Genomic DNA, 24,761 nt, shown 5'->3' on the forward strand with positions numbered 1-24,761 from the left:
GCGGGGAGGCGGCGGCGGCGGCCTCCTCCCGCCAGGCCTGGGTCGGTCCGCCGCCGCCGCCGCTGGGCCGATGCGCCCGGAGCGCCCGCCATGGACAAGATCCTGGAGGGGCTGGTGAGCTCGTCCCACCCGCTGCCGCTGAAGCGGGTGATCGTGCGGCGGGTGGTGGAGTCGGCGGAGACGCCGCTGAGCCAGGCGCAGTGCCGCGCCATGTTCGCCCTCAGCACCCGGCTGGTGCTGCAGGGCCCCGACCCCTTCCAGCGGCAGGTGGGCCGGCAGGTGCTGGAGGCCTACGGCCGCTACCACCGCGACGAGTTCGAGGCCTTCTTCAACCGCGGGCTCGTCCTCGGCCTCCTGCAGCGCGGCTACGGCGAGCTGAGCAGCCGCGACCCCGCCATCCTCGACTACATCCAGGCGGGGCTGCGCCTCATCATGAGCTGCCCCTCGGTGCTGGAGCTCTTCGAGCTGCTGCAGGTGGAGGCCCTGCGGCTGGTGTGCGAGCGGCCGGCGCCGCCGCTCTGCGCCCGCCTGTGCCAGCTGCTGGGCGACTTCCCGCAGTGCCTGCCCCGCGGCAGGAAGCTCTCCCTCGCCTTCTGCCAGCAGCTGGTCCGCAGCATCGCCCACTTCCAGAGCCAGGGCAGCCGAGAGGCCGAGCTGCGCCTCTACGTCTCGCAGGTGACCCAGGTCAGCGGGCTGCTGCGGAGCGTCTGGAAAGCCGAGCCCGACACGCTGCTGCCATCTCTGCAGGAGCTCTTTGCCGTTATCTCCGCCGCCGGTGAGCGCCGCCCGCCGGGAAGCGCGGCCGGGGCCCGGGGGGAGGAGGCGGGACGGGTGTGGGATAACGCGAGCGGCGGGTTTGCCAGCAGAAAGGAAAACCCGACCGCTGAGCATCGGTAGCTTTGCGGGTGTTGCCTTGGAACCGTTGCGTCCTTACACAGATACTAAAATGCAGCTTTCTGGTCGTCAAGAGATCAAAGCCATCCTTTCTGTTTCCCAAAAAAGTGGTAGAGGGGAAATGGTGATTTGTTTAGCGCTTGCTCTGCGTGGGTTTTGGAAAAACTCCTGCTACAATCCTTTAAATGGTACACAAGAACAGGGTTTGGGTGTCCTGCTATGGAAAACTAAAACTCTCAGTATCAGAAGCTACTCTTCCTCCTTGTTTCCTCTAGGAGATACCTTAGGTCATGGAACTGCTTAGTCTACAAAACTGGGGGATGTGTAGGAAATATATAAAACGTAGGTATTGTAAGAAGAGTTCACTGCCTGAGAAATGTAGACACAGTTGTAAATAGGTCCTTTCTGACCTCAGGAATCTATGCAGTACTGTATTAGCTCACTTTGGAAAGTATCTTAACAATATAACATATTTTGCCATAACTGGTACGTTTAGCAGACAGTTGTTGAGCTAGGATATATGGGAAATATCATCTGTGTTGGATCATTAGGCTTAATATCAAGTACGATAAACAATTGTATGATACTTCTTTTTAGAACAGAAATGCTTCTCCATTCCCTTGAGGGTGGAGGAGGAAGTTGACTGTCACTTTCTCACATGGCTATTGTAAGAATAAAAGGAGTTTGTAGTTCAATGCTATTCATTGTACTGAAACCATTGAAAAATGTTTATTTTATTCTGGTTTGTGATGATAGAATGCTAGATGTAGGGTAGGCTAACTGTCTGAAAGCTTTATAGCAATGGTGGACTTGTAGGATAGAAAACAAAGCATATTTTTTGTGTGGGGTTTTCTTTTTTAGTTTATTATGTTATGTCACATGCAATTTTTACAGATACTTCCTTCGAACCTTCTGTTGCACTGGCAAGTCTTGTGCAGCACATCCCATTGCAGATGATTACAGTACTCATCAGGAGCCTTACTACAGATCCAAATGTGAAAGATGCAAGTATGACCCAAGCTCTGTGCAGGTACTGTATTTAATTTTAAAGGGAATGAAAGTCTTTAGGAGGATTCACAGCGGACAGCATCTATTTCCATCTTCACTCAAATCTTCAGAAGTTTTTTTGAATAATAGAAGAGTCAGAATGATGTAAAAACAATTGCTTGTTGTGCTTCTTGTCATTCATCTCAACATGAGTAAATATTGAGATTAGTGGCACAGTTAATGGACTGTGATTCCAATTGTACTCTTGGTTGGTATCTTCAGAAGTCTGAACAATACTGATGCAGAAAGATGACAGTGAGAGGAAGATGAAGGCCTTGAAATTCTTTGAAAGTGTTTTTAAAGCCTATGGAAGAAGCTCTTTTTGAGCATTGAATGGTAAAAAACTGAGTAACGCAGCTAAACAGGCTGTCAGAAATGTGTGGTTTTTAGAAAAAGTCTTTTAAAGAATTTAATGTCTGCTATATTATTTTTGAACTACATGCATGTCAGTGTAGTGTAATGCTTCCACATTTATATAGTGTTGCACTTACATATCTTGGTAAAATACAGAGTTTTCAAACCGAAAACATTCCTCATACTTACATTAAATTGAGAAGCTGTATTTCATTTGAGAACATTAATGAGAAGAAGCAGCATTAATATTTTAATTTGAGTTAAGAAATATTGTTTAGGGACTTGAAAAGAATCTGCTTCAGTTGAACAGATTTCAGCAAAGTTGCTTGCCCGGTCTGAAATTCAAAGATGGAACGTTCAGAAGGATTTGTGCATGTTAATAACTTACCAGTGACATACTGGTGATTAATTTTCATGTTAGTGTAACTTTAACATTTATATTACCTGCTTCAACATAATGTGATTGTATAATTGTAGCTTTAGAATGGCATCTCTGCGTGCCTCTGCTTAGGGAAGTAGGGCTGAGCTTTGGATGTAATAGGAGCTGTTATTCTCAGATAAGTGCTCTTTCATAATACTAGCTGTGTGGTAGGTGTTTTCCTCGTGTTTTTAAGAGGGCAGTACAGTCTTACATGCCTTGTTCATTCTTCGAAGTAATTCTTGATTTTAAGAACATCTAGCTCTGTTCCATGGAATTAACTTTTTTGGTACCCCTTGTTGTTTTTGTTTGGAGATACTCTTGTGTCAACACTGTATCCAGTTTCTTTTTCTACCTCTGTCAATCCTTTGCAGTAATTACTCTCTTCTGGCTGAGAGTGGTAATTGTAAAGTGGATAATGCAGCTGGAATGTCTGGAGCACCGCATGACAGTGTTGTCATCAGGCTTGCATCATTCCCAGGAGGTGCAGAACTCCAGGCACAACAAGGTCTCCTGATGAGAGCAGAGCTTTGGCAACCGCAAATTAGAGGCCTTGTTGCTCCCTTACTAAGGATAACTTTCATGACACTGCAGAGTCTGACTGAAGTTGAACACAAATAAGTAAATCTGTTGCTAGAAGACTAACAAACTGCATCTGTTCAGTGGGGCTTATATTAGACCCAAGTTTGTGTAAGAAAAGGTGCTTGCTTTTTGGCATCATTGAGCTGTTCTTAAGTGGTTCAGCTGTCTCATGAAACCTTACCTGAAGCATCAGTAAAAAAAAAAGCAGAAAATTGTTAAATCTCTTCTGGGATATATGATTGCTTTAAGGCTCTGCTTCAGGGGTCTCAGAGGAGCTTGATGGCTTATGCTCAGTCTCCTAACACATATAATGCTCGTTTGCACTTTAAGCAGGGGATCTTTGGCAAGAGAAACTGAAAATTTTGCCAAGAAAAACTCCAGACATGACCAGGCCCTTTGCCCTGTTGGTAAATGTATAATATTGTAAAATATGTTAATTTTGGGGGCAGTGCCTGGGAGCCTGAGGATTTTTTTTTTTAATGTGTTTTTGTTTGGTTGGTTGGTTTTGTTTGGTTAGTTTTTCCTAATATGAGGGATTTGTACCTGTGCTGCCAGATTCTTTGTCTGATGTGGTTAAGAAGATATTTTTGAGAAAGAAGGTACTGTCTGATGTTGCACTGAGAAAATTTGTTCTATCCAGACAGATCAGAAATACTGTGCTTGTTTGCACACATATATCCATGATGAGACCTGCTCATTTTAGGGTAATTTGAGGCAGAAGGTCCTCTTGAGGCCTTTAAGGTTCTCCTAATCTGGTCAAACACAAAAAGCTTCCTCTGTTTTTATTTCTGAGCATCACATCCCATATTAATATCTACCATTGTATTAAAATGTGGTTATTGATTGCAGCAGAGCAGGAGCTCAGTAAATGCAATGCAGAGTGGTTTTAGTAACAAAATCTCTGATCTTTGCTGATGTCCTAGTTTTGGTTAAGACAAGACCAAGTCTCTTTTAGTGATTTTTTTTTTTTTTTTTTTCTTTCAGCTAAGTTCTTAAAAGTAACTACATTTTTTTCTGAAGTTGGATGTGTGTTTTTCAGACAGAATCAGCTCCAGAGCTGATAACACCTGCTGTTTACAGTTTTACTGAGCTAAGAGTAGGAATTGTGTGCAGAAAAGGCCCAAGTTTATAGTTCATTGCTGTAGCAGCCAAGGTTTCTATTAGACCTCTTATATCCCACAAGTGAGGGGTTGTAAAAGGGTCATACTTACAGTGAAGGGCGGATGGAACAGGTGACCCAAATTAACCAACGAGGTATTCTGTGCCAAGCTGGGGAATCATGAAAGTATCAAAAAAAATTGATGCTTTTTAGGACAGTCTCAAGTATGTCTGCAAGTTTAGCTCCGTTTCCCCTTCTAGTTTTTGTTTCTGCCCTTAAGAGCAGAAACAAATTTTAAGAATGGGGATTCTGTCTGTATCTGTTATACAGATAATGAGTCTCCTCTTTACAAGGTTAATCATATGTAAATGATAGCCATTGTCCTATAAGTAACAATGTTGAATAGTTTAGTAGTTAATTATCCTGACTAGTGGTGGCGCAGGATGGCTCATCACATATCCAGAATGATGGGATAGAACACAGGGAGCCCCAGCTCTTGCACAAAAGCGCTGTTTTTCATTTGGGGTTTCTGAGTCAGTGTGGTTGAAAGTGCATATATTATAAAGATGATAATCAGATATTTTAGAACAGTGACTCTAATGTAGGGATCCATAGGATACTCTACTTGTCTGAAAGATTAATTAAGAAAACCAAGTATATTGTCATTAGGGTTAAATTACCTGTGCAGGTGTTTGGTCCACAGCTGAAAAATATCAAGTCTGTGACGGTGGAGTGGAGGGGGGAGGAGGTTTGAAGGCCATAAGACTGTGAGGTTTGGGGCCTAGTTTTAGGTTAATTCTTTGCAGAAAAACAAAACAGTTTTTACCTACTTTTTGATTTGCCGTTTTAGAAACTGTATTGAAAGGGTGATCAGAATAAACAGTTTAAATTTAACAACCTGAGCAAGTGAGAGTTTTGTGTAAATTTCAGGCAGTTACGATGTTGATGTGTTTTTTCCCAAATCTTTTTTTGTAGTAACATGGAAGAAACCCAATAAGATCTGTGTTTAATTATTAAAAAGGCAGTTCTAATGATAGCTTGTTTCAGAGAAGCCTTTCAATGTTAGAAACTGTTAGTAAATTTTAGGTTATGATAATACAGCACGCCCAGAATACATGTGTGGTGTTGCTAAAGACCATGATTTTCTTTTCAGTTTGGAATGTGAGAACTGAAACCCTGATTTCAGTCTGTTCGGAGCTTTTTTAATCTCCAGGAAGAACATGGAGACTGATAGTTCTGCTTCAGGTTGATTATCACAGATCATGCCTATTTGTAGTGACAGCTATGTGTATTAGACTGGATACTTGTAACCTGTTCAGCTCTGTGCTAGAATGTATCATCTTAAAAAATAGTCTGTATCAGGAGCTTTTTCACAAGAGGGGTAATATACTTCTAACTTCTTGTTTTCATTCAATTATAGAATAAAATCGTAGCATTACATAGATTTAGAGGAGCCTTTGAAGGTCATCTGGTCCAGTCCTGCTCGGGGCAGGGCAAGCTTCAAAGTCAGACTTTGTTGCTCAGGACCTTGTGCAATTGAGTTTTCTGCAAGGCTGGAAGTGCCACAGCCTTATTGTGTAACTTGTTTCAGTGTCTGGCCACCCTCATGGTGAAAATTTTTTCCTTCCAAGTAATTAGTGGTGCCTCCTCTGATTTGAAGAAGGGGATCTAATGAACAATTAAAGAAAATCCGAAATATTGCCAAGTAAAATATCAGAAAAACAAAGCCTAAATTTCATGGTTTAGTTGGTACTGCTTTATGAAATCATCTGTGTCTTAGAATTGTTTCAACTAATCTACCTGTCTGCCTTAAGTATTGGGGTAAATTGTCTATTAATTTAAAAGGATAGAAGGGCCTCTATTTTCTGTTGTTGATATTTCACTATATTTTCTAGGCACAGTTAAAGTCCTTTCACTTTGCCTTTTTCTTAACTATAGTGAAATTCTTCCTTTTGGGGCACAGTTAGACTGCTATTTTGAGAGCCTTATAACACCTGCTGCAATATATTTATAAGTACTAGATTTTACCCCTTTAACTAAGAGTATTTGTATTGGCTTCCAGGAATGTAGTTCTAAGTTCAAGAGGCTTCCTTTTCAAATTTAAACTTAAGAGTCAGTTTTGATCTGGTTTGGGGTAAAAGGTAGAATGGGAGGTTCCCAGGTACAGGCACTTTGAAAAAGTAGTATGTTTTTCACTCAAAATAAAAATGCTAATGTCTATAAAACCAGGTTTCATATTCTTAAATAACAAGAGTATATAACATTTAATTTTATGTGCTTATATATTTCAGGTTTTTTATATTTTTGTTGAATGTTTTAACTAGAACACTATTATAAATGACTTGAAATATAATAAAAGTTATTTTCCTACTTGCTAACATCCTTGCATTACTACTTGTGAGTCTCTGTGTAAGTGTGCAACTATCAGGGTAATATATAGGATATTTTGTTTAGGTTAAAATATGTGGTATATTGGGTTTTTTCCTTTGTTTTTGATTGTGTGTTTGTTAATTAATTTTTCAGAATGATAGACTGGTTGTCCTGGCCTCTGGCTCAGCATGTGGAAACATGGGTGATTGCACTGCTGAAGGGATTGGCCGCAGTCCAGAAGTTTACCATCCTCATTGATGTCACTCTGCTTAAGATTGAATTGGTAGGTTGGAAAAGAACATTCAAAATTGAAGGAGAGGGAGAGGAGTTTGTTACAGCTATGCAATTGCATAGCATCTTTTGTATTGCAACATATATTATCGTAGTATTCTGCAAAGAAGATGTAAATGTATCTGTAGCTTTCAGTTGCATTTAATGACTCTGTTTCAAATGGTTGTGCATTTGGGAATCTGTTTACATTTTTATGGAAATTTCACTTTCTGGATTTACTGAAATAAATGTGGTTTTTTTAGGTCTTTAATCGACTTTGGTTTCCTCTAGTGAGGCCTGGTGCCCTTGCTGTCCTTTCTCACATGTTGCTTAGTTTTCAGCATTCTCCAGAAGCTTTTCATTTGGTAAGTAACTATATAAATGGTTTTCAGTTCTTTGAAATGTCATTCACTTGTTATTTCTGAAGTGGGTGCACCTGAAGAGTAACAGAATTGATGCGCTTGGATTTCTTCTTTGTTTCAAGGTTACAGAATAAGACCGCTAGGCTTTCTAACTTCCAGGTTCAACCACTTAATCTGTAAGTGGAAACAAGCATTGTTCTTTCTGGTATTTACATATTTTTGGCAGTAGTATGTGGGGACTGCATTCTGTCTTTGATCATATACTTCTAGAAATCCATTTTACGTTGCGTAAAGTCAACAAAACTGCAAGTAGCCTTTGTTTTCCCCAAATAGTTGTTCTTTAGAGAACCAATTATCTGCTCTATATAACGTGCATAGGTGCACAAGACCAAGTAGTATGTGACTTTAAGAAAGCTGCACATCTGTGTTTCAGTGTATACATGGGCAAACTGAAGGATACTGGTTTTAATGGTTGCTCTTCAAAATGCAGTTCACCGGCTAAAGTGGTAGATACTGGGGTATGACGATGATTGTTCATGTTAGTACAGCAAGTTGTATAGTGCCTTCCCTGTTCTTGTACTCAGTGTTAAGCTTAAAGTTTGAGTGAAATATGTGTCTGTCAGACTTAATGATAGTAACAGCCTGGCACACTCTTCCTCTAAGGTGTCTTCAAGGCTCTTGGGCCTGAGGGATCACAAACCCTGTTTAGCTTAAAGTTTGAGTGAAATATGTGTCTTTCAGACTTAACGATAGTAATAGCCTGACACACTGTTCCTCTAAGCTGTCTTCAAGGCTCTTGGGCCTGAGGGATCACAAACCCTTTGAGTAGGGTCAGAGTAGTTGCTTTATGCCTGTTACAGTTTCATAATGATAGAAGTCTGAAGTTTCTCTCTCTTCCCTCTGCTGCCTTAGTCTTGGCCTAGGATAGAAAATTGAGTCACGAATGAAACAGCCAAGTATCCTTGAATATGCTCAAAACATAAACATTTCATATATTTACTGTCTTGGTTTTTTCCTTTGTTCCTGAGAGAGACAAAACATCCACAAGAAAAATGTAAAATATGAGAAGACTTATTCTAGAAATAGGTATTTCCTTTAACAAGGAAAACTCTTACCATAGGCTGCATGCAGTATTGCGTAAACGGCTGCCTTCAGGACTTCGTGACCATTTTCCCACCATTTTGAACAGCCTTCTTCACTGTCATTTTTTGAGCTACTGCTGTCATTTAGTAGCCTATAAAGTTTTCCTGCACTTAAGCTAGTTTTTTATAATAAATGATCTGAATGCAAAATGGTTAAATGCACATTTGATGAATATGAATTAATTTGATTTGCAATGGATCTGAGTTAACATTCCCCTTCCCTGTGCTTGAGCATTGTTTGCATAAACGACTTGGGTTTTTTATAGAAGAAAAACACTGCCTTGAACTTATGTTGTTGAACTTACCATGATGTGTACTATGGAATTCTAAAAACCTACCAACATACGAAATTTTAATTCAACCTCAAGCCAAAAGTGATAACTCTGTATGTATTCAAAGTGTAACTGTCTGTATTATGCGGCATGCTGTAAGAAAGAATTTGCCTCTCAATTTAAGAGAGCTTGTACTTTTTCTAGTCTTCCCATGTGCCTTCTGTGTGCAAAATTATCGTATCTCAGATCTGCTTTGTACAAATCTCATGCTTAGGGTTGAACAATTTCTTTCTTGTTGCCATGTACCCACATTTATAAAGTGAACGAGGGAATTTTTTTTAATTGCAGCTTCCACTATTGATTTTTGTAGTACATACTGCTTCGTCTTGGTATTTTTAAACAGTGGATATCTTCCTTATTGAAAGAGTAGGGTTTCTTTCTCCAAGATGTAAAAATATTCCTTACACTTACAGAACAGCTGATATATGAAGAAGTAGCAAATGAGTATTTTGCATCTGGGCACTTTTACTTTGGTGTTTTGAAGTATATTAGTTCTTGTGATTGGTACATTTTCCTAAAATCATGATATTCTTATAATTGCTGTTCTTTATCTCATGTCTTTCCTACTGAACAATTTGTAAACTAATTTGTGGTGAGAAATGATTACATCAGTTTTTTCACAGTTAATGCATTTTGATCACTTGGAAACTGACAGAGGTATCCAAAAATATATTGGTTCACAGTGAGAAGTCCCTACTCTTTAGGACTGCATTGAAATAACTTCCTATTTGATATTCTAAGACTAATATTAAAGTCTTATGCATTTAAAAATACAGACAGAGCTGCACTGAAGGAGGTGGAGTAAACATTTCTGATTTATAATTAATCTGAACTAATCCTCAAATAGATTACCATATCTGTGGAATGCCTTTTTAGCTCGTTGTACATTGATGTCTTGGTTTATTTAGCCCAGCTCTCTCACTAGGTGGAGCTGTGAGCCAGTTTCCATCTTGTAGACTGAAATAGGATGAATATGTTCCCTGGCTTCATATCACAAGCATTAGATTCCGTTGAAGAAAAATTGAGAGATTTTGTTTTAAAAACTATATCCGTGAAATTAGAAGAGGATACTGCACTGTTAGTGGTGGCACAAAAACAAGATGTTTGCTGTTGAGGTACTTAATATGGTGAATACTTTGGACACTTGACCATTTAAAATCTTAACATGCATTTTCTAAGTTCATAAAGTTGCATAACTTGATATGTGAGCTAAACAGAGTGTTCAAAAATTAATTGTGCTGTTTGAACATTGTCATAGGTAAGGAATAGTGCACGTTTTTCTAGTCGTGGTTTCTCAGCCATGTCCTACAAAGACAACAAAAGATCCTCTGTCATTTGGCAGGTGTAAAACAGTGAAGTTGTTTGTAGAACAAAAAAACTCAAAATATGCAATTGCTGTTTAACACTTTTTTTTTCTTCCCCATTCAGATTGTCCCACATGTGGTCAGTTTGGTTCAGTCCTTCAAAAGAGATGGCTTACCTTCCAGTACAGCCTTCTTGATGCAGCTAAGCGAGTTGATACACTGTATGATGTATCATTATTCAGGATTTCCAGAGCTCTATGAACCCATTCTGGAAGCTATTAAGGTATATTAAAAATATTAAGGTGGTGGAATGTTTTGATTGTTTGTGTTTATTGGTTGGTTTTTGTTTGTTTGTTTTTGTCCAATTATGAAAGCTATAATTCCATAGATGGTAAATGAAAAAATATATATATATAAAAATATAAATTAAATAAAATAAACCCTAAAAAAACCCCAAACAAACACTTGGGTATTACTGACTGATTTGATAGCAGTAGTATTGTAGCTAAATGTTTTGAAGCTTACAAATCCCCTATCAATTTAATTGCAAGTATTTTGGACTTTATTGTTTCATTCTTAGATTGTGATTTAACAGAGGCAGCATGTATTTCTAGCAGAATAAAGGATGATTTAGGGGTCGGTTAAAGCTTCAAATTTGAGAGGTAGTTTTTGGTAGCAGAAAGAATTCTGTGAATATATGGGTCAAAAGTGACCACCAGCCCCCTTATTCCTGTAATTTGAGAGTTGAGTAAAGAAAAGTTTAGAAGAGGGCTTGGGAGAGGTTGTATCTTCTAGGCTATCAGGTACAGCAAGACCCTCAAGGAGAATACGGGAGCAAGTGAACATACAAGACTACTGAATAGCAGGACCTATTATAAAAGCAAATACAAAACCCTATTAACTATGTTAAATGTTTCTCTTGCAGGATATGCCCAAACCCAGTGAAGAGAAAATTAAGTTGATTCTCAGTCAGAGTGCCTGGACTTCTCAATCCAGTTCTTTGCCATCTTGTCTATCTAGACTTTCTGGAAAGTCTGAAACAGGGAAGACAGGTCTAATTAATCTAGGAAATACTTGCTACATGAATAGCGTTATTCAGGCACTTTTTATGGCTACAGAGTAAGTCTGTTTTAACAGCACTTTTCATTGCAAATTCACCGTTGCAGTTGTTGCGTTCTTGCTTTTCACAGAATATGAACATGTCTTGAGGTCTTTCACTTCCTAGAGCTTAGTGGGCTTCTTTGCATGCAGTTACTGATTGCTTTGTTGAAGTCCAGCTCTGTGGAACTGCAGTTTTAGCCATTAAAAATCCTGATCCTTCTGTCCAGTACCAAAAGGTATATGCATTGAGCTAACAGTAGCCTTTTAGTATCAACTCCATTAATGGCAATAATATTTCTCACTCCTATATCCTAGACAAGTCCTTTAGTCCCTTTTTCTTCAGTGTCCTTGCTCCCTTCAGTATTGTAAAAATGTTTATGCTGATGCTTTTGTTGCTTGTTTGTAGCCTGTTCATACACATTTAAATGTTTAAAAAAACAGGGTTTTGCAGAGTTAGTTCCTACTTCATAGTAGTTTTTCATCAGCACTAGAGTGGAATCCAGGTATTGAAGGGTAGGGTTTCATGTTTTGCTTTCTTTCAAATTGAAGTAAATATCTGAGCTGGAATGATAACTGCATTGTTAGAAATCTAGCAAGGAAACTAATGCCTATGTCTTTTTTTTTTTTCCAGTTTCAGAAGACATGTTTTATCTCTAAATCTAAATGGGTGTAATTCACTAATGAGAAAATTACAGCATCTTTTTGCGTTTTTGGCCCATACCCAGGTATGTCAGTTTATTTCATCTGCTTTTTTTAAGTCTAGATCCGTATACCAAAATTTAGGAATAAACATGATGCCATGGGAGTCCTGTTGAGTATGTTAAAGATATAAATATGATAGATTTGTAGGCGAATGAGTCCAAACGTTCAGATGGTGTGGATGGATTTAGAGAAATGTTTTTCATAAGAAGAATATTGTGGCACTTTATTGGTTTTATAAATGGGCAGTAACAGCTTTTCTTTGATAAGTCAAAATTTTAAAAATCCAGATAAGACCCTGGTATAAGAGCTGACTGTGCAACTTCCTAGTATAAACTGTGACTTTCTGCAGTGATTTTTAAACTAAATTTTATTTTTGTTCAAATTCTCAAGTGAACTTTATTAAATGTTGGGAATATTGTGCTAGTGCTAGAAATACATAAGACACTTTTGTTCTCTTTGATTACTAGCGATAAACTTGCTGGGAAGGGGATGAGGCTGAATCACCTTAGGAATAAATCGGTGCATATGAAATACTTGTTTTCTTCTAAAGAAAGAACATTTATTTTTTTAAGCTTGCCAGCAAGAACACAGTGACTATTGTTATAACATCTCTGGTTTACACTCCCTACACGTTTAATATTTGCCTGCAGGATCCAATACTTATGTATTTGTACTAGAGGTGATTAGCACAAAATTAATGGGTCCCTCCTCCTATGATTAAGTGGTTTAAATGTTTATATGTGCCATATGTTTAATACAGCTCCTCTAGAATAATGTAATAAAAATTCAGTGGTCAATATCCAAGTACTACAACCAGTTTTCTTAAGAAATTCTTATGTAACCTCATCTGTCCCTCTCTTATGCTAACAGAGGGAAGCGTATGCTCCTAGAATTTTCTTTGAGGCCTCCAGACCACCGTGGTTCACCCCTCGATCCCAGCAGGATTGCTCGGAATATCTCAGATTCCTGCTAGACAGGTACAGTTATTGTGCCATTAATGGAAATGAATCTACAGTCTTATCACATAATGTTGATCTCTTAGGAGCAGTCATGTTACAGTTCTACTGCATGAGTGGGGACCAGGAATTCTGGGCCTCATTCCTGACTGGCTCTGGTTTTCTGCATGGTCCATGAAACACTTTTCTTCATAGGTTTAATCTGTGGTAAAATCTGGATGCCATCTTGTCTCCACATCATTTAAAGCAGGTTGTAGTGGTAGTAATGTTCCATTTTAGCATATCTAAACTTGGGTGTTATGTTAGTCATGGTCCCGTTTTTAAAATTAATGTGGTTCCTGAAAGCAGTTTAGTTGTGCATCTGGAATTTCCCATTGGTGGAGTCAGATAAGTCATGAAGAGATGTACCTGCATTTATAACCAATTTAATAAGCGAGTAATTGAACTGTGGCACAGATAAAACAAACAAATAGAAATTTATTAGTAGCCCTCTTTAATTTTGGCTTGTTGAGAATTTTGCTGAGACGTGGCTTAAGCAATATTGCTTTGTGACATGTTCCACTTCTGGAGAAGTTTATCTCAATAGTGAAATTGTGTAAATTGTCTTTCTTTTTTTTGTTTGATTTTTCTTGCTGTAGTTTCTTAACTTTCTTGGCTGCAAAATCCTGACCTTTTCTTTTCTTTGGAAGTAGTCTGGCACTATATAAATAGCTACTTGTTCTCTTAAAATCTGACATACAGAACCAGTCAGTTGGAGAACTGATTTATTAAGATAATGTAATGATAAATAATAAAAGCGTTGTTTGTCAGGGTTTTTTCAATACTTGTCTGTTCTCTCAGTATATCCATTGTTTTGACTTATATATACTGAGACCCGTATTACATGCACTTGTACTTTTCTTATACTGTGTTCTGGGTAGTACTGACTGGTATGGTTCAGCTTGTTTATATAAAAAATAGCAAATAGCTTTTTTTAACATGAGACACTTCTAGCCACTTTACCATCTGTATTTTTCAACATAATTGGAAAAAAAAAAAAACAACTCTGAAGTGGTGCAGCAATATTTGTTTGGAAAATAGCACAGCTACTTGGATTTCTTTTTCTTTGTATTCAGGCTGCATGAAGAAGAGAGAACCTTAAAAGCGTTGTCTTCAACAAAGACTTGTGAAGGTACAACAAATGAAGAGTCCCAGACACAAGAAGCTGTCCATAAAGCACAGGTATTTGCAGAAGCACCTTGTACAGGAAGTGAAGAAAGAACTCTGATAGAAAAGATGTTTGGAGGAAAATTGAAGACTACTATATGCTGTTTGAACTGCAAAAGTACATCTCAAAAGGAAGAAGCTTTTACAGATCTCTCTCTGGCTTTCTGCCCTCCAACTTCCTTGGAGAACGTTGACCCAAAATGTGTGGAACGTTCTGAAGTGAACAATGACTACATGGTGCAAACTAACACTACAGCAACTAGTCCTGCTGGAGAAACGCCTCTCAATAATTTGGAAGCAAATGGTGGACATGACACAGTAATGAATGAAGGAACTATAAAAGATTTTTCTACTGAGCCAAACTCTGAGAATACCACAAATTCAGAACTCAACAAAGTTCAAGATAGTGGGGATATGTCTCAGAGGCTAGTAGGTAAAAACACTCCCTCAGTTACAGACTTACTGAATTATTTTCTGGCACCTGAGATCCTCAGTGGAGACAATAAGTATTATTGTGAAAAGTGTGCCTCTCTACAGAATGCTGAGAAAACTATGCAAATCATTGAGGAACCTGAATACCTCATTCTCACTCTTTTGAGATTTTCTTATGATCCTAAGTGTCATATAAGGCGCAAAATCCTGGACAATGTGTCTCTGCCACTGGTTTTGGAACTGCCAGTCAAAAGAGCAACATCCCCTCTGGCTGTAGTTTCCGGCAGTTGGTCTGTTGGTGTTGAGATTTCTGATATTGGAGAAAATCTTGCTAAAAAACTGAAGCCATCAGGTGCTGATGAAGTGACCTGCCCACAACTAGTGCCCTACACGTTAAGCTCTGTGGTGGTGCATTCTGGTGTATCCTCTGAAAGCGGACATTATTATTCATACGCTAGAAATGTTACTGGGTCAGGGCCGTCAGGACTCTGCCACCAGTCTACAGCTCTTTCTTTAGTTTCTCCTCAGGCTAAGCTGCTGGCAGAGGAGAGTCCTTGTACTGTTTTAGAAAATGAGTTGGACCCTGAAATGCCGAGAGAATGGTTTCTGTTCAATGACAGCAGAGTGACATTTACCTCATTTCAGTCAGTCCAGAAAATTACCAGTAGATTTCCAAAGGACACTGCTTATGTTCTGTTTTACAAAAAACAGAATAGCACCTGTGGCTTCAACACCAATTCAGCAAATGGACTCTGGGTAAATGGAGACCCTCCCCTACAAAAAGACCTCATGGATGCAATTACAAAAGATAACAAACTGTACTTGCAGGTAAGACAGAAATTGTATATAGAGAGTGGTCTCCTTAAAACTCACAAGAGACAGTCTAAAAGAAAGAAAAATTCATTGTTTAAGTATTCTAGAATATTAACCTTGTGTATCACCAACCTGACTTCTATCTTGATGTTGCTAGACAGAGATCATAGTAAGGTTGTCACCATTAGATGGGAAGAGTAAAGGAAAATGGCCTAAGCTTGTTTTCAGTTTAGACTTTTTAGTGGAGATGCTTGCCTAGGTTGTTTAACCACTTGTAATTCTATACAGGGGAGGCTTTTCGTACAGTTCTAGTTTTCATTGCCTTTAATAAATCACCAGAGTAGCTATAGCATACTTTGAAACCTCTTAGCAGTGCTCTTATTAGCACATTTTCTTTTGAAGTGTATTTTTTTAAATAAATGAAGAGCAGGTGCTCATGCCCAGCTTCCGTTTTCCCTTCTCGGCCTGTTCGCCTCCCTCTGTGGGACCTGCACTGCCAGCCACACATCCCCTGTGCTCTGAGAAATTCACCTAACTGTAGTCTCTTTTCAGTTGCTGTTACAAAAAAATCACTGCTCCCCACACATAAATGTAGTTTCCTTTGAACATTACTGCACGACCTGGGTGGTAGAACATGAAAGGTGTATTTTACTGTGTGCTCTTTCAGTTAAGCTGTCCCTGTAAGAGTTTCAGAACTACTCAAATTAGAAAAACAGGTAAATTCAAATTAGAGAAGAACAGCTAAGTCTCACTGTGAAGAATTTGTTATAACAGCTGTGTTTTACAAACATAAACAAGAGAACAGAGAGTTTAAATTGCAATTGTCCTCTTTTCAGACTGTGTGCTTAAAGCATTTGTGTCCCAAACAGCCTCTTCCCCTGACTGGACAGGGTAGAACAAAACTGGTTTCTTTAGCAGCAGTCTCAGCTGACATGTTTTCACTCAGTTGCTGTGACTTCCATTGATGCATGAATGCTTTAATTGTGAAATTTCAAACTTGAAGACAGATTATTTTTTATTTTAGCTATATCATTGCAGCAGCATCTAGGTAACCGAGTAATGGGGAAAAAAAATCTGCTTTAAGAACACAACCTGCAGAAAAGTAGTACAACAACTACAGTGATATTGTAGCCTTTTTTTAAGCCAAACATTTAAAGAAGGAACGGTGTTGTCCACATAGAATATAAATTGTAGTAACTGTTCTTATTTGCATATTTTTCCTGTTGAATTCAGTTCTTGCAGTCACATATTTTAGTGTTAATAATGGAATAGGTGACTACCTGAGTATGCATAACTGAGGCTTTTTTTTCAAATCTGTAGAGATGCCTTAGCCACATGGAACAAGCAGGGTGTTAAGAAAATTATTTGTTCAAGAATGAAGTTATTCTTAAATATGTTATTCTGCATTAATATTATAAAGGCAATTTTGATGAAATTTCTGGAATATGGTAAGAAATTATTACTTTAGGCTTTTTGAATGCTGCTGTAGGCCTAGAACCAGTGAAAAATCAATGTGATTTTATAAACACTGGAGTCACTTGCTTGTGTACACAAATTGTTTTCTGATAATCTTCCAGACTAAAGCTTTCTCTACAGAACTTGTACCTGAAGTTATATACAGCACAGAGTAATTTTCTCTTATAATTTACAAGTGAAAGCCAAGTTAATAGTTTCTTGAAAACCTTTCTTTCAGAATTAAGAAGGGGAAAAAAAATATATAGTGTCTTTCAGATGAAAAAAACAATTCAATTATTTAATTTTTGTTTGTGTTTTAGTGTTTTTTGTGGGGTATTTTTGCTCATTTTATTTTTTTAATTTTTGATCTTTTACCTACCTTTCAATTTTGGATTCTTCAGTATTGGCCTTTGTAGTGCTCTGCCTATCTCAGGGTTGTTGAGATCTTGTTCTATTCTCAATTTAAATGAGGCAGATTAGAAATGCTCAGTTATTGCTTTTCTCAAATTAGTACCAATATTGTGATTCACCAGATTAGGTTGTACTTTTGAGATGTTGCATTTTATTGTCGTTCAGAGTTCTAAACTAGTATTTTCCTGCTAAGTTAAGAATACTTTTCTGTCCTGAGAAAGCCTTTACTTTTCAGAAGAAATGTTCCAAAAAATCTCTAGCTTATTACTTTTGTTTTACTATTGCATACCAGCTTACCACATGGTAAACAAAAGTGTTTCCATTTTAAATAACAAAACATGCAATGTGGGCAGCTCCTGCTCCAGTTAAAACAAATTAAAAATCTTATTCTGGGAACAAGTGGAAAGCAGGGGGAATGCTCTGCATTTTTCTTAGTCCAGAGAACCCTATTGACTACCAAGGTCTACATACCTGATTTTAGTATTTGTTGGGATAAAACACTTGACCTTTTTTTGTTTTTTAGAAACAAGGATTTTTCTTGAAAAAAAAATGCTAGTGTTGTATGCTATACTAGAACCATTTAATGAGGGTTAATATTGATCAAATCAGTATATACCTTGAGAGAAGAAAGAAATGTGCTCATTTAGCTCAAACTACTGAACAGGAGGAGTAGAGCATGAAAGATCTTAAACTGCTAAATAATTTCACTTTTAGAATTGAAGACACAAGTAAGTGTATGGTTTTTACTAGTAGTACTCTGTCAAGAAACTTTTGTAATTGGTAATTTGATCACTACTCCACACTTCTCATGAGTGTGTGCATACATAGAGATACTTTTCATCCATTATGGAGAGCATTTTGTACACGATAGCAATGAAGCTGAGATTGCAGATGAGGTTTATTCTATTCTTGGTGCATTCTGACTACTTCTGAACAATATTTTTAAGTGGTTGATAAAAACTGCAAGTCATTTACACTTTGTACGAACGTGATGTGCTGATGCACGGCTCCTGAGTCGTGGGAGTCATCTCTTGCACATCACTCACACGATGTTGATCTTTGTAATTGTGCTTTTCCTCTCGAATTGTCGCCTCCCTCAAAGGAAGCCTAGTGACAGAACAATCATGTTGTAGCCAATTGGTGTTCTGAAAGGTATGTGATATGAAACATACATGAAATAGTTTAGGTGTATAACTATGCCAAAACCTCGTGCTATTCAATAACTGTAGTAAGGCAAATGAAAATAAATAATGCTTTTATCTACAGCTGGCAGAAAAAAAAATAGGCATAAGACTCTAGTGTTCCTTTTGCCTACAGTTTTTAATATAGCATAATCTGCAAAGATATTGTTGATGCTTATATTCTTTCATAGTACAGTTTCTTAGGTAAAACTCAACTACTGGGGTTTAAAAGATAAGAAGTTGCCAGAAAATGGTTCTCTAGGGGGATGTAAGCGAAAGAGAGAGTAAGGGAAAAACTCCCATTTTTGGTCTGGTTCTGTGATGCATTAAACCAAACATTGTTTTGAAAATATTTTACAAAAATACACAGTGGTGAGTCTCCCACTGTTTGATTTTTAAGAAGAAATTCTATTCTAAACAGTTTTGCAGTGTAGTTTTTCAACTCAACAAGCTATTCCTACAAGGCATGCTATTTTAATCAATTTTTCCATTGATTTCTGGTACTAGAAGTGAGTTCTTCATATTCCCTTGTTATTCCTAGTAAATTTACTTAGTTTTTGATGTATCTTATAGTTAGCAGATACATGAGAATTAACGTATTGCTGGAGATAACATAATACTGTCTTTGAGGAATACAGCCAGCATATCTGTGCAGGCAATATCCTCCAAATATCTCTTACATAAGTTTGGAAATGGGTATGCATTTCAGTCCTTAGTGTAAAAGATGAGTTTTAGCCTTAGTTTTAAACTTGGGCTATGTTTTTTCTAAGAGGGCAGAGCAATTTAAACACACAAGTACTATTTTTAGCACCTGTGAAAGTACCTGGATGAGACTAAGTTTAGTGCTTTCGTGGTAGTATAATAGAAACAGTCTTCCAGACTCTTGGCTCTGTTCCTTGCTTTCACCAGGAGGTGGAGAAGAGAAGGAACAAATCAAGGTAACGTGTGTAATTACCAAAACCCCATTAAAATTTGCTCCTGTTGCCTTTAGGGAGGTGTGTAGTGACTGTCGCGTGAAGGAGACTGTCCGTATGAGATTTAGCACCTGAATACTTCCACATTGTTTCCTAAAGAAAGCTTGTACGGATCTGCTGTCTTTTTCACATCAGTCTTCCAGAGCCTAACACTTGCCTTCCAATTTCTGAAATGCATGGCCAGTTTGAGAAAGGAAAACTAAAGACAATAAATTGCTGCAAGGTTTGTGATACTAGTTGGCCAGAGGGAAAATAGGTTATGATCTCTCTAATGAGGGGAAAAGCCTCTGTTCATCCCCTTCTTACATGTCTAGAGAAGCCATCAGAGCATTCAGCTGAGAAAGCAGCTGGCAGGAGGTGATGCTTGCTTCTTTCTGTTACTTGTGCAGGTACTTTTTCCAGCAGCTGAGCCTGATTTTATAGTGTTTGAGATGGCTAATTCAATTTTAACATTAGTAAAAGCAAGAACATTTGGAAGTTAAAAAGCTGCACTGAATGGAATCTAAATAGCTTCTCCATCTTTTTGGCTTTTCATCTGAGTATTTAGTCACTCTACACAGTTACCTGAGTGGAATAAAAAAGTTACTTTTAAATAATTAATATTCATTTAACAGTCTTACCTTTCCATTTGACAACTAAGAACAAGGGCATCTTTAAATGGCTAGGATGAAAATTCATGTGAAATGTATATCAAAAGCTTTGATCAGCAGTCTAATTCTTCAGTAACATCACATGCTGCTATAAAGTTCTGGCATAAACTTAAATGGGTTTAATTATGATTCATGTAGGCTTACTGACATTCATTGAAATTGTCCATCTCAGAGTGGCTGTGGGTGTTCAACAAAGTAGCCGTTCAGACATAGCAGTCCAGAAGTTAGTAATGTTGCTTTAAAAGCTGTTTAAAAGGATTCACTAGAAATAAGGTGCTTCTAGGACTTGGGCGGGGGGGGGGTTGTTGTGTTGTTTTGTTTGTTCATTTTTTTTTTTTGTAAATTGTCTTTACTCTTTCATTTCAGGAGCAGGAGCTTAGTGCTCGAACACAAGCACTTCAAGCTGCCTCAGCCTCGTGCTCTTTCCGACCCAATGGATTTGATGACAATGACCCTCCGGGAAGTTGTGGACCAACAGGTGGAGGAGGAGGGGGTGGGTTCAGTACAGTTGGTAGATTAGTCTTTTGACTATGAAGACAACCTGGAATACACTGGTTCCAAAGCAGCCCATTACTGCTAAGGACAACTAAAATATTGAACTTTGTCAGATATTGTACCAAGTTTTGAGACTTGATCGTTGTTCAAAAGCTAATGTTGGGGTTTTTGTTTTTTTTTTGGTTCTGTTTTGAAATAAATAAGCGCATAATGGAAAAAAAATCTACCTCTTAAAAATTCAGTTGCTTTTATAGTAAGAGATGCTTGCCCAAAAGACAGAAAATAGAGATTTTTAAGTAGTTGCTAACGACACTGCATTAAACTGAACAGACGCACTTACATCTGTTTCTATTGTCCTCATCCATGGAATGAAGAAAGTTCATTTTTTACTCTGGTGTTGCTTTATGTGGAAATCCTTTCAGATGGTGTAACCTGCATACATAATCTCTCACCCCCACTTATTTACAAATCCGGTACCTTTATGGATTTCTAGAGATGATGCAATTTATAATGAAGGCAATAATTTAAATGTGACATGATACAGTGCTTTTCAGATTAGAAATTATTCAATGTATTTCCAGTATAAATGTAAAGAAGTAAAAATAATTTATAAATACTTGCTAAGTTGTTTTCCAAAAGATTGCATGTTCTGTAGGAACAACGTTTTTAAATAGAAATTACTAACTTTGTAGCATTTCTAATTGTTTTGAGGATTTTAAAATTATTTCAGGGAATATATCTGCTATATATTGGAAAGGAAGAGATTCTGTATGTGCCTTGCAGTACTGTAATTTAAAATGAACTTTCTGAGGCTGCAGAAAAGAGGAAAAAATATTGAGGTTTTTTTTATCAGTATTAGAAATCAACACATTTATAGAAAGCTGTTAGGTTTCCAGAAGTAAAAATCTGGTAGCTTGAAATGCAGTAAGTTTGTCTGTTATTTTTGATTCAAAAAAATATACCTAGTGATCTGTAACTTGCGTGGCCTGCATTGTGAAGAAAAAAGCTGGTCATAAATACCGAGCTATGCTTGTGAAATCACAGAGAGGCTGCCTGTCCTGATCCTTGCAGAGGATCTGTGCTTCTAGCAGACCTTTGAAATTTTGCCTTCTCATTTTGCTTGTAGTGAGAAATTTCTGGTGAGCTGAGGTTTTCACTTTGCAGAAGACCAAAATGATGCTGTCTATGGGGCAGTGTTTGCTTTTTAGGCCAGCAGAGGTTGAGGAACTGCTCTTTCAGTCTTGGCAGAAATAGCAACTTTGTGCAATGAGGATAAAAGAAGTAAAGGAGTTGCACTGATGATTCTGGTGATTAATTCTTAACTTGAATAATCTTATAGTGAAGTGTAAATTTTTATTTAAAGTATTTTTACAAATTTCTGCACTGTTTTGCTGTGTTTTTATATTCTACTAGGTGACAAAGTGCATCCTTAAAAAGCATGCAAACCTGGCAGGTGTTAGCTTAACTGTACAAAATAAACAAATTTCTTAAGAAAATGCCTTTAGAAAGCATAAGATGAGAAAAATTTAACCTTGTTCATATGATATAAAATATATGGAGTTTAGTCTGAAAGGTAACTTAGCTTGCAAACTATTTTTATATTATCACTAAAACAATGTTGCTTACTCTGCTACGGATTCACATGTTACTGCTCAAGAAGGCTGGAGAGCTCGCTTTAATTTCTTTAATAGTTTCCAAGCTTTGTTTGGTACCTCGGCTCGGAGCTCTGCTTTCATTGCTGTCTCACTTGTAGGTCTCTGAGCTGGGGGTTCAGCTGGGGAAATGTGGAATGTGATGAGACTGGTGTGAAGACTCTTCTCATTTCGTTGGGCTTGGATGAGGTTTTCTTGAAAGCTCCCTTCGCCTTGAAATTCTATAACTTCCAGTCTAAGAGAGTTGGTTTTTTATTGCCTTTTAGGCTTCTCTGCCAATTAGCTCTGGTTTTAAAATGTTTTGTATGATAGGTTAATTTGGCTTTCCCAAATTATGAGCTGTCTACTGTTTGCTTTACAATGGGAGTATTTTGTCTCTCTGTATTAATTCACTGTTCATTTTAAAACACTAGTAAGTAGAAGCAGGGGCAAGTGGGTTTGCTTTATATGAAAACAATTTTGTAAAGGTCAGTTTTGTTTTTATGTTCTCATAGTAAAAATACAAATTATGTAGCCTACCTAAAAATAACAAACAGTATGAGTTTTGTATACCTATTGTACTAAATTTATTTCATGGTCTCTTAGAAGGCTTTGTACACCCTTGTTTGCCTGATCTAAATTAGGTGTTAAATATGGCTGTTTTATATGTGAGTAATGCCAATAGGGTTGGATCTCCTTAGGTATAAAATGATGATGTGTCTCAAACTGAAAATAACTTGTTTCTTTCCACTTGTTGACTTCTGTTCGCAGAATCACAGAATGTTAGGGATTGGAAGGGACCTCGAAAGATCATCTAGTCCAATCCCCAACTGTTGACATAGTTACTTTGGGTTTTACAAATTGATTTTAAAGTTCACAATACCTACTTGCAAGCCTGCTTGCTGACCTGACAACCATCGTAGGCTGATTCAGGCCTAACATGGAAGGTTTCGATCAGACTAGTGAAAGTGGAGAAGTATTTCACACTAAAATATACATCTGTTGTCATTGTTTACAGTAATGGTGTTGCATGCTTCTATCTTCTGGACATAGTGTGAGAGAACAGTGTATATAAGCTACTTGAATTTCTGTTGCCTGTGGATGAATACTGGTTGGTTTGTTTATTGATGTTTTTGGCTCCATTCTTAATTTGTTTTCCCTCTAAATTGAATCAATACAAAGATACAAAATATGTAACGCTGTTTCTGAAGCTCAGGTTTTTTGTTGTTTTCTTTCATGAAGGATACACTATTGTGCCAAATTCAAGGTTGGTATGTCTCTTAAAATCCTATTTCCTCTTAACAAGAGATTGTCTTTTGGTTTTTGTTTTAATGTTTGGTGGAGTTGTATTGATATTCTTCCATACGGTTCATTTTGTACAGTTTTTTCATGTGGAGCATTACAGTGGAATGCGGTGAATGTCACCCTTGTAACAAGTGATTACAGTATCTACACACTGTTTTTCTAGGATCAGGAGGGAAAGGGCTTCTTTGGATAACTAAAGTCACAACTTCTGGGTCGCTCTTTTTTCTTCATTTCTTTTTCCCCTTGTTCCCTAATCTGGAAAGCTAAAGAATATTTTATCTTCTGTGTGGTCTGGAAATTTAGTTTTGTGGGTAAGCATTTTTTTTTTCCTTTTTTTACACTCTGTAGCAATAAGGTTGTTTATGGAGTCAGAATACTACTGTGGGGTTTTTTTTGTATTAGTGACCGGTGAAGGGCAGAAGCACTGTGAGCTAAAGGAGTGGTAGAACAACAGCAAGTGGGTATGAAGGTTCTGTAAATAAAGATTTAGGTTAGAAACAAAGTTCGTAGTTACTAGAACTAATTCTGAAACAGCCTTCCAGGCAGAGATCTGCTTTGAAGGAAGAGCCATGTTTATCTGTGAAAGATGTTAAATGCAAAGTGGAGTCTGAATAGTAGGCAACTAGTCTTTATAAACGGGAGGTCAGGTCTAGTCCCTTCTTAGAGGTAGGCTCTTCTGTTGGGCTTCCCATCTTGACACACTGCCATTTTTTTGTTTTAAGGCTCAAAGATTTAACATGTAGATGAAGGGAATATTGAACTACGATGTAACAACAACAAAGGTTGACTGCTCAATTTTGGGTGTTGTTGGTCTCTGATGTAGTGGAGAGTGGCATAAAAATGATTGAGTTATAGGAAGTGAAAGCTAGGAAGACCTGTGAGCCAAAGAAATGTGCTCAATTTCTAACATGAGGGTGATTACCCTGATAACAACCTGCTACGAGATGTAGTGGGTTGTAATACTTGAAATACTCAGTAGGCTGTAATCAAATGTAAATCATTGGAGTTTTTCAGTGGGTAAGTAAATGACCTGTGATCTAAACAAGAGGTCAGAATATATTATCTTAAAAGCTTTCATATTCCCTGCAGCCAGTCATTATAGGTCTAGCTTAATCTGAAATCATAGCTATGAGTAATGTACTCTTCAATTACATAGGTGTCAGGCCAAATGTAACAGTTGAGAACCGAAAGTTGTGTGGCACCGTTTGGCTTGTGTACCTACACAAGTCCTACCTTCTGCATGGACCTCAGAGCTAGTGAGTATCCTTCTTTCAG

At 37.8% G+C, this 24,761-nt stretch overlaps 1 protein-coding gene across 2 annotated transcripts; it reads left to right on the top strand.

Moving 5' to 3' along the window:
- USP38 (ubiquitin specific peptidase 38) lies at nucleotides 1-23,202 on the top strand. 2 transcript variants are annotated; one of them, XM_080344276.1, is made up of 10 exons: nucleotides 1-775; nucleotides 1,789-1,924; nucleotides 6,918-7,047; nucleotides 7,298-7,399; nucleotides 10,299-10,457; nucleotides 11,100-11,293; nucleotides 11,907-12,000; nucleotides 12,848-12,954; nucleotides 14,049-15,399; nucleotides 20,422-23,202. In XM_080344276.1, exons 1-10 carry the CDS (start codon nucleotides 91-93, stop codon nucleotides 20,581-20,583), a joined length of 3,120 nt encoding a protein of 1,039 aa, XP_080200402.1. In that variant the 5' UTR covers nucleotides 1-90; the 3' UTR covers nucleotides 20,584-23,202. The 2 variants fall into 2 exon arrangements, with proteins under 2 accessions (XP_080200402.1, XP_080200403.1); XM_080344277.1 differs by lacking the exon at nucleotides 1-775 and adding an exon at nucleotides 5,548-5,639 and having other exon boundaries at nucleotides 1,892-1,924.
- Nucleotides 23,203-24,761: the final 1,559 nt, after the last annotated feature.

Source organism: Nesoenas mayeri, assembly GCF_963082525.1.
Source record: "Nesoenas mayeri genome assembly, chromosome: 4".
Taxonomy (NCBI): Eukaryota; Metazoa; Chordata; class Aves; order Columbiformes; family Columbidae; genus Nesoenas; species Nesoenas mayeri.

Coding starts and splice junctions, on each gene's coding strand:
- USP38 (XM_080344276.1), top strand. CDS start 91: ATGGACAAGATCCTGGAGGGGCTGGTGAGCTCGTCCCACCCGCTGCCG. Junction 776..1,788: donor TGCCGTTATCTCCGCCGCCG/GTGAGCGCCGCC, acceptor CAATTTTTACAG/ATACTTCCTTCGAACCTTCT. Junction 12,955..14,048: donor CTCAGATTCCTGCTAGACAG/GTACAGTTATTG, acceptor CTTTGTATTCAG/GCTGCATGAAGAAGAGAGAA.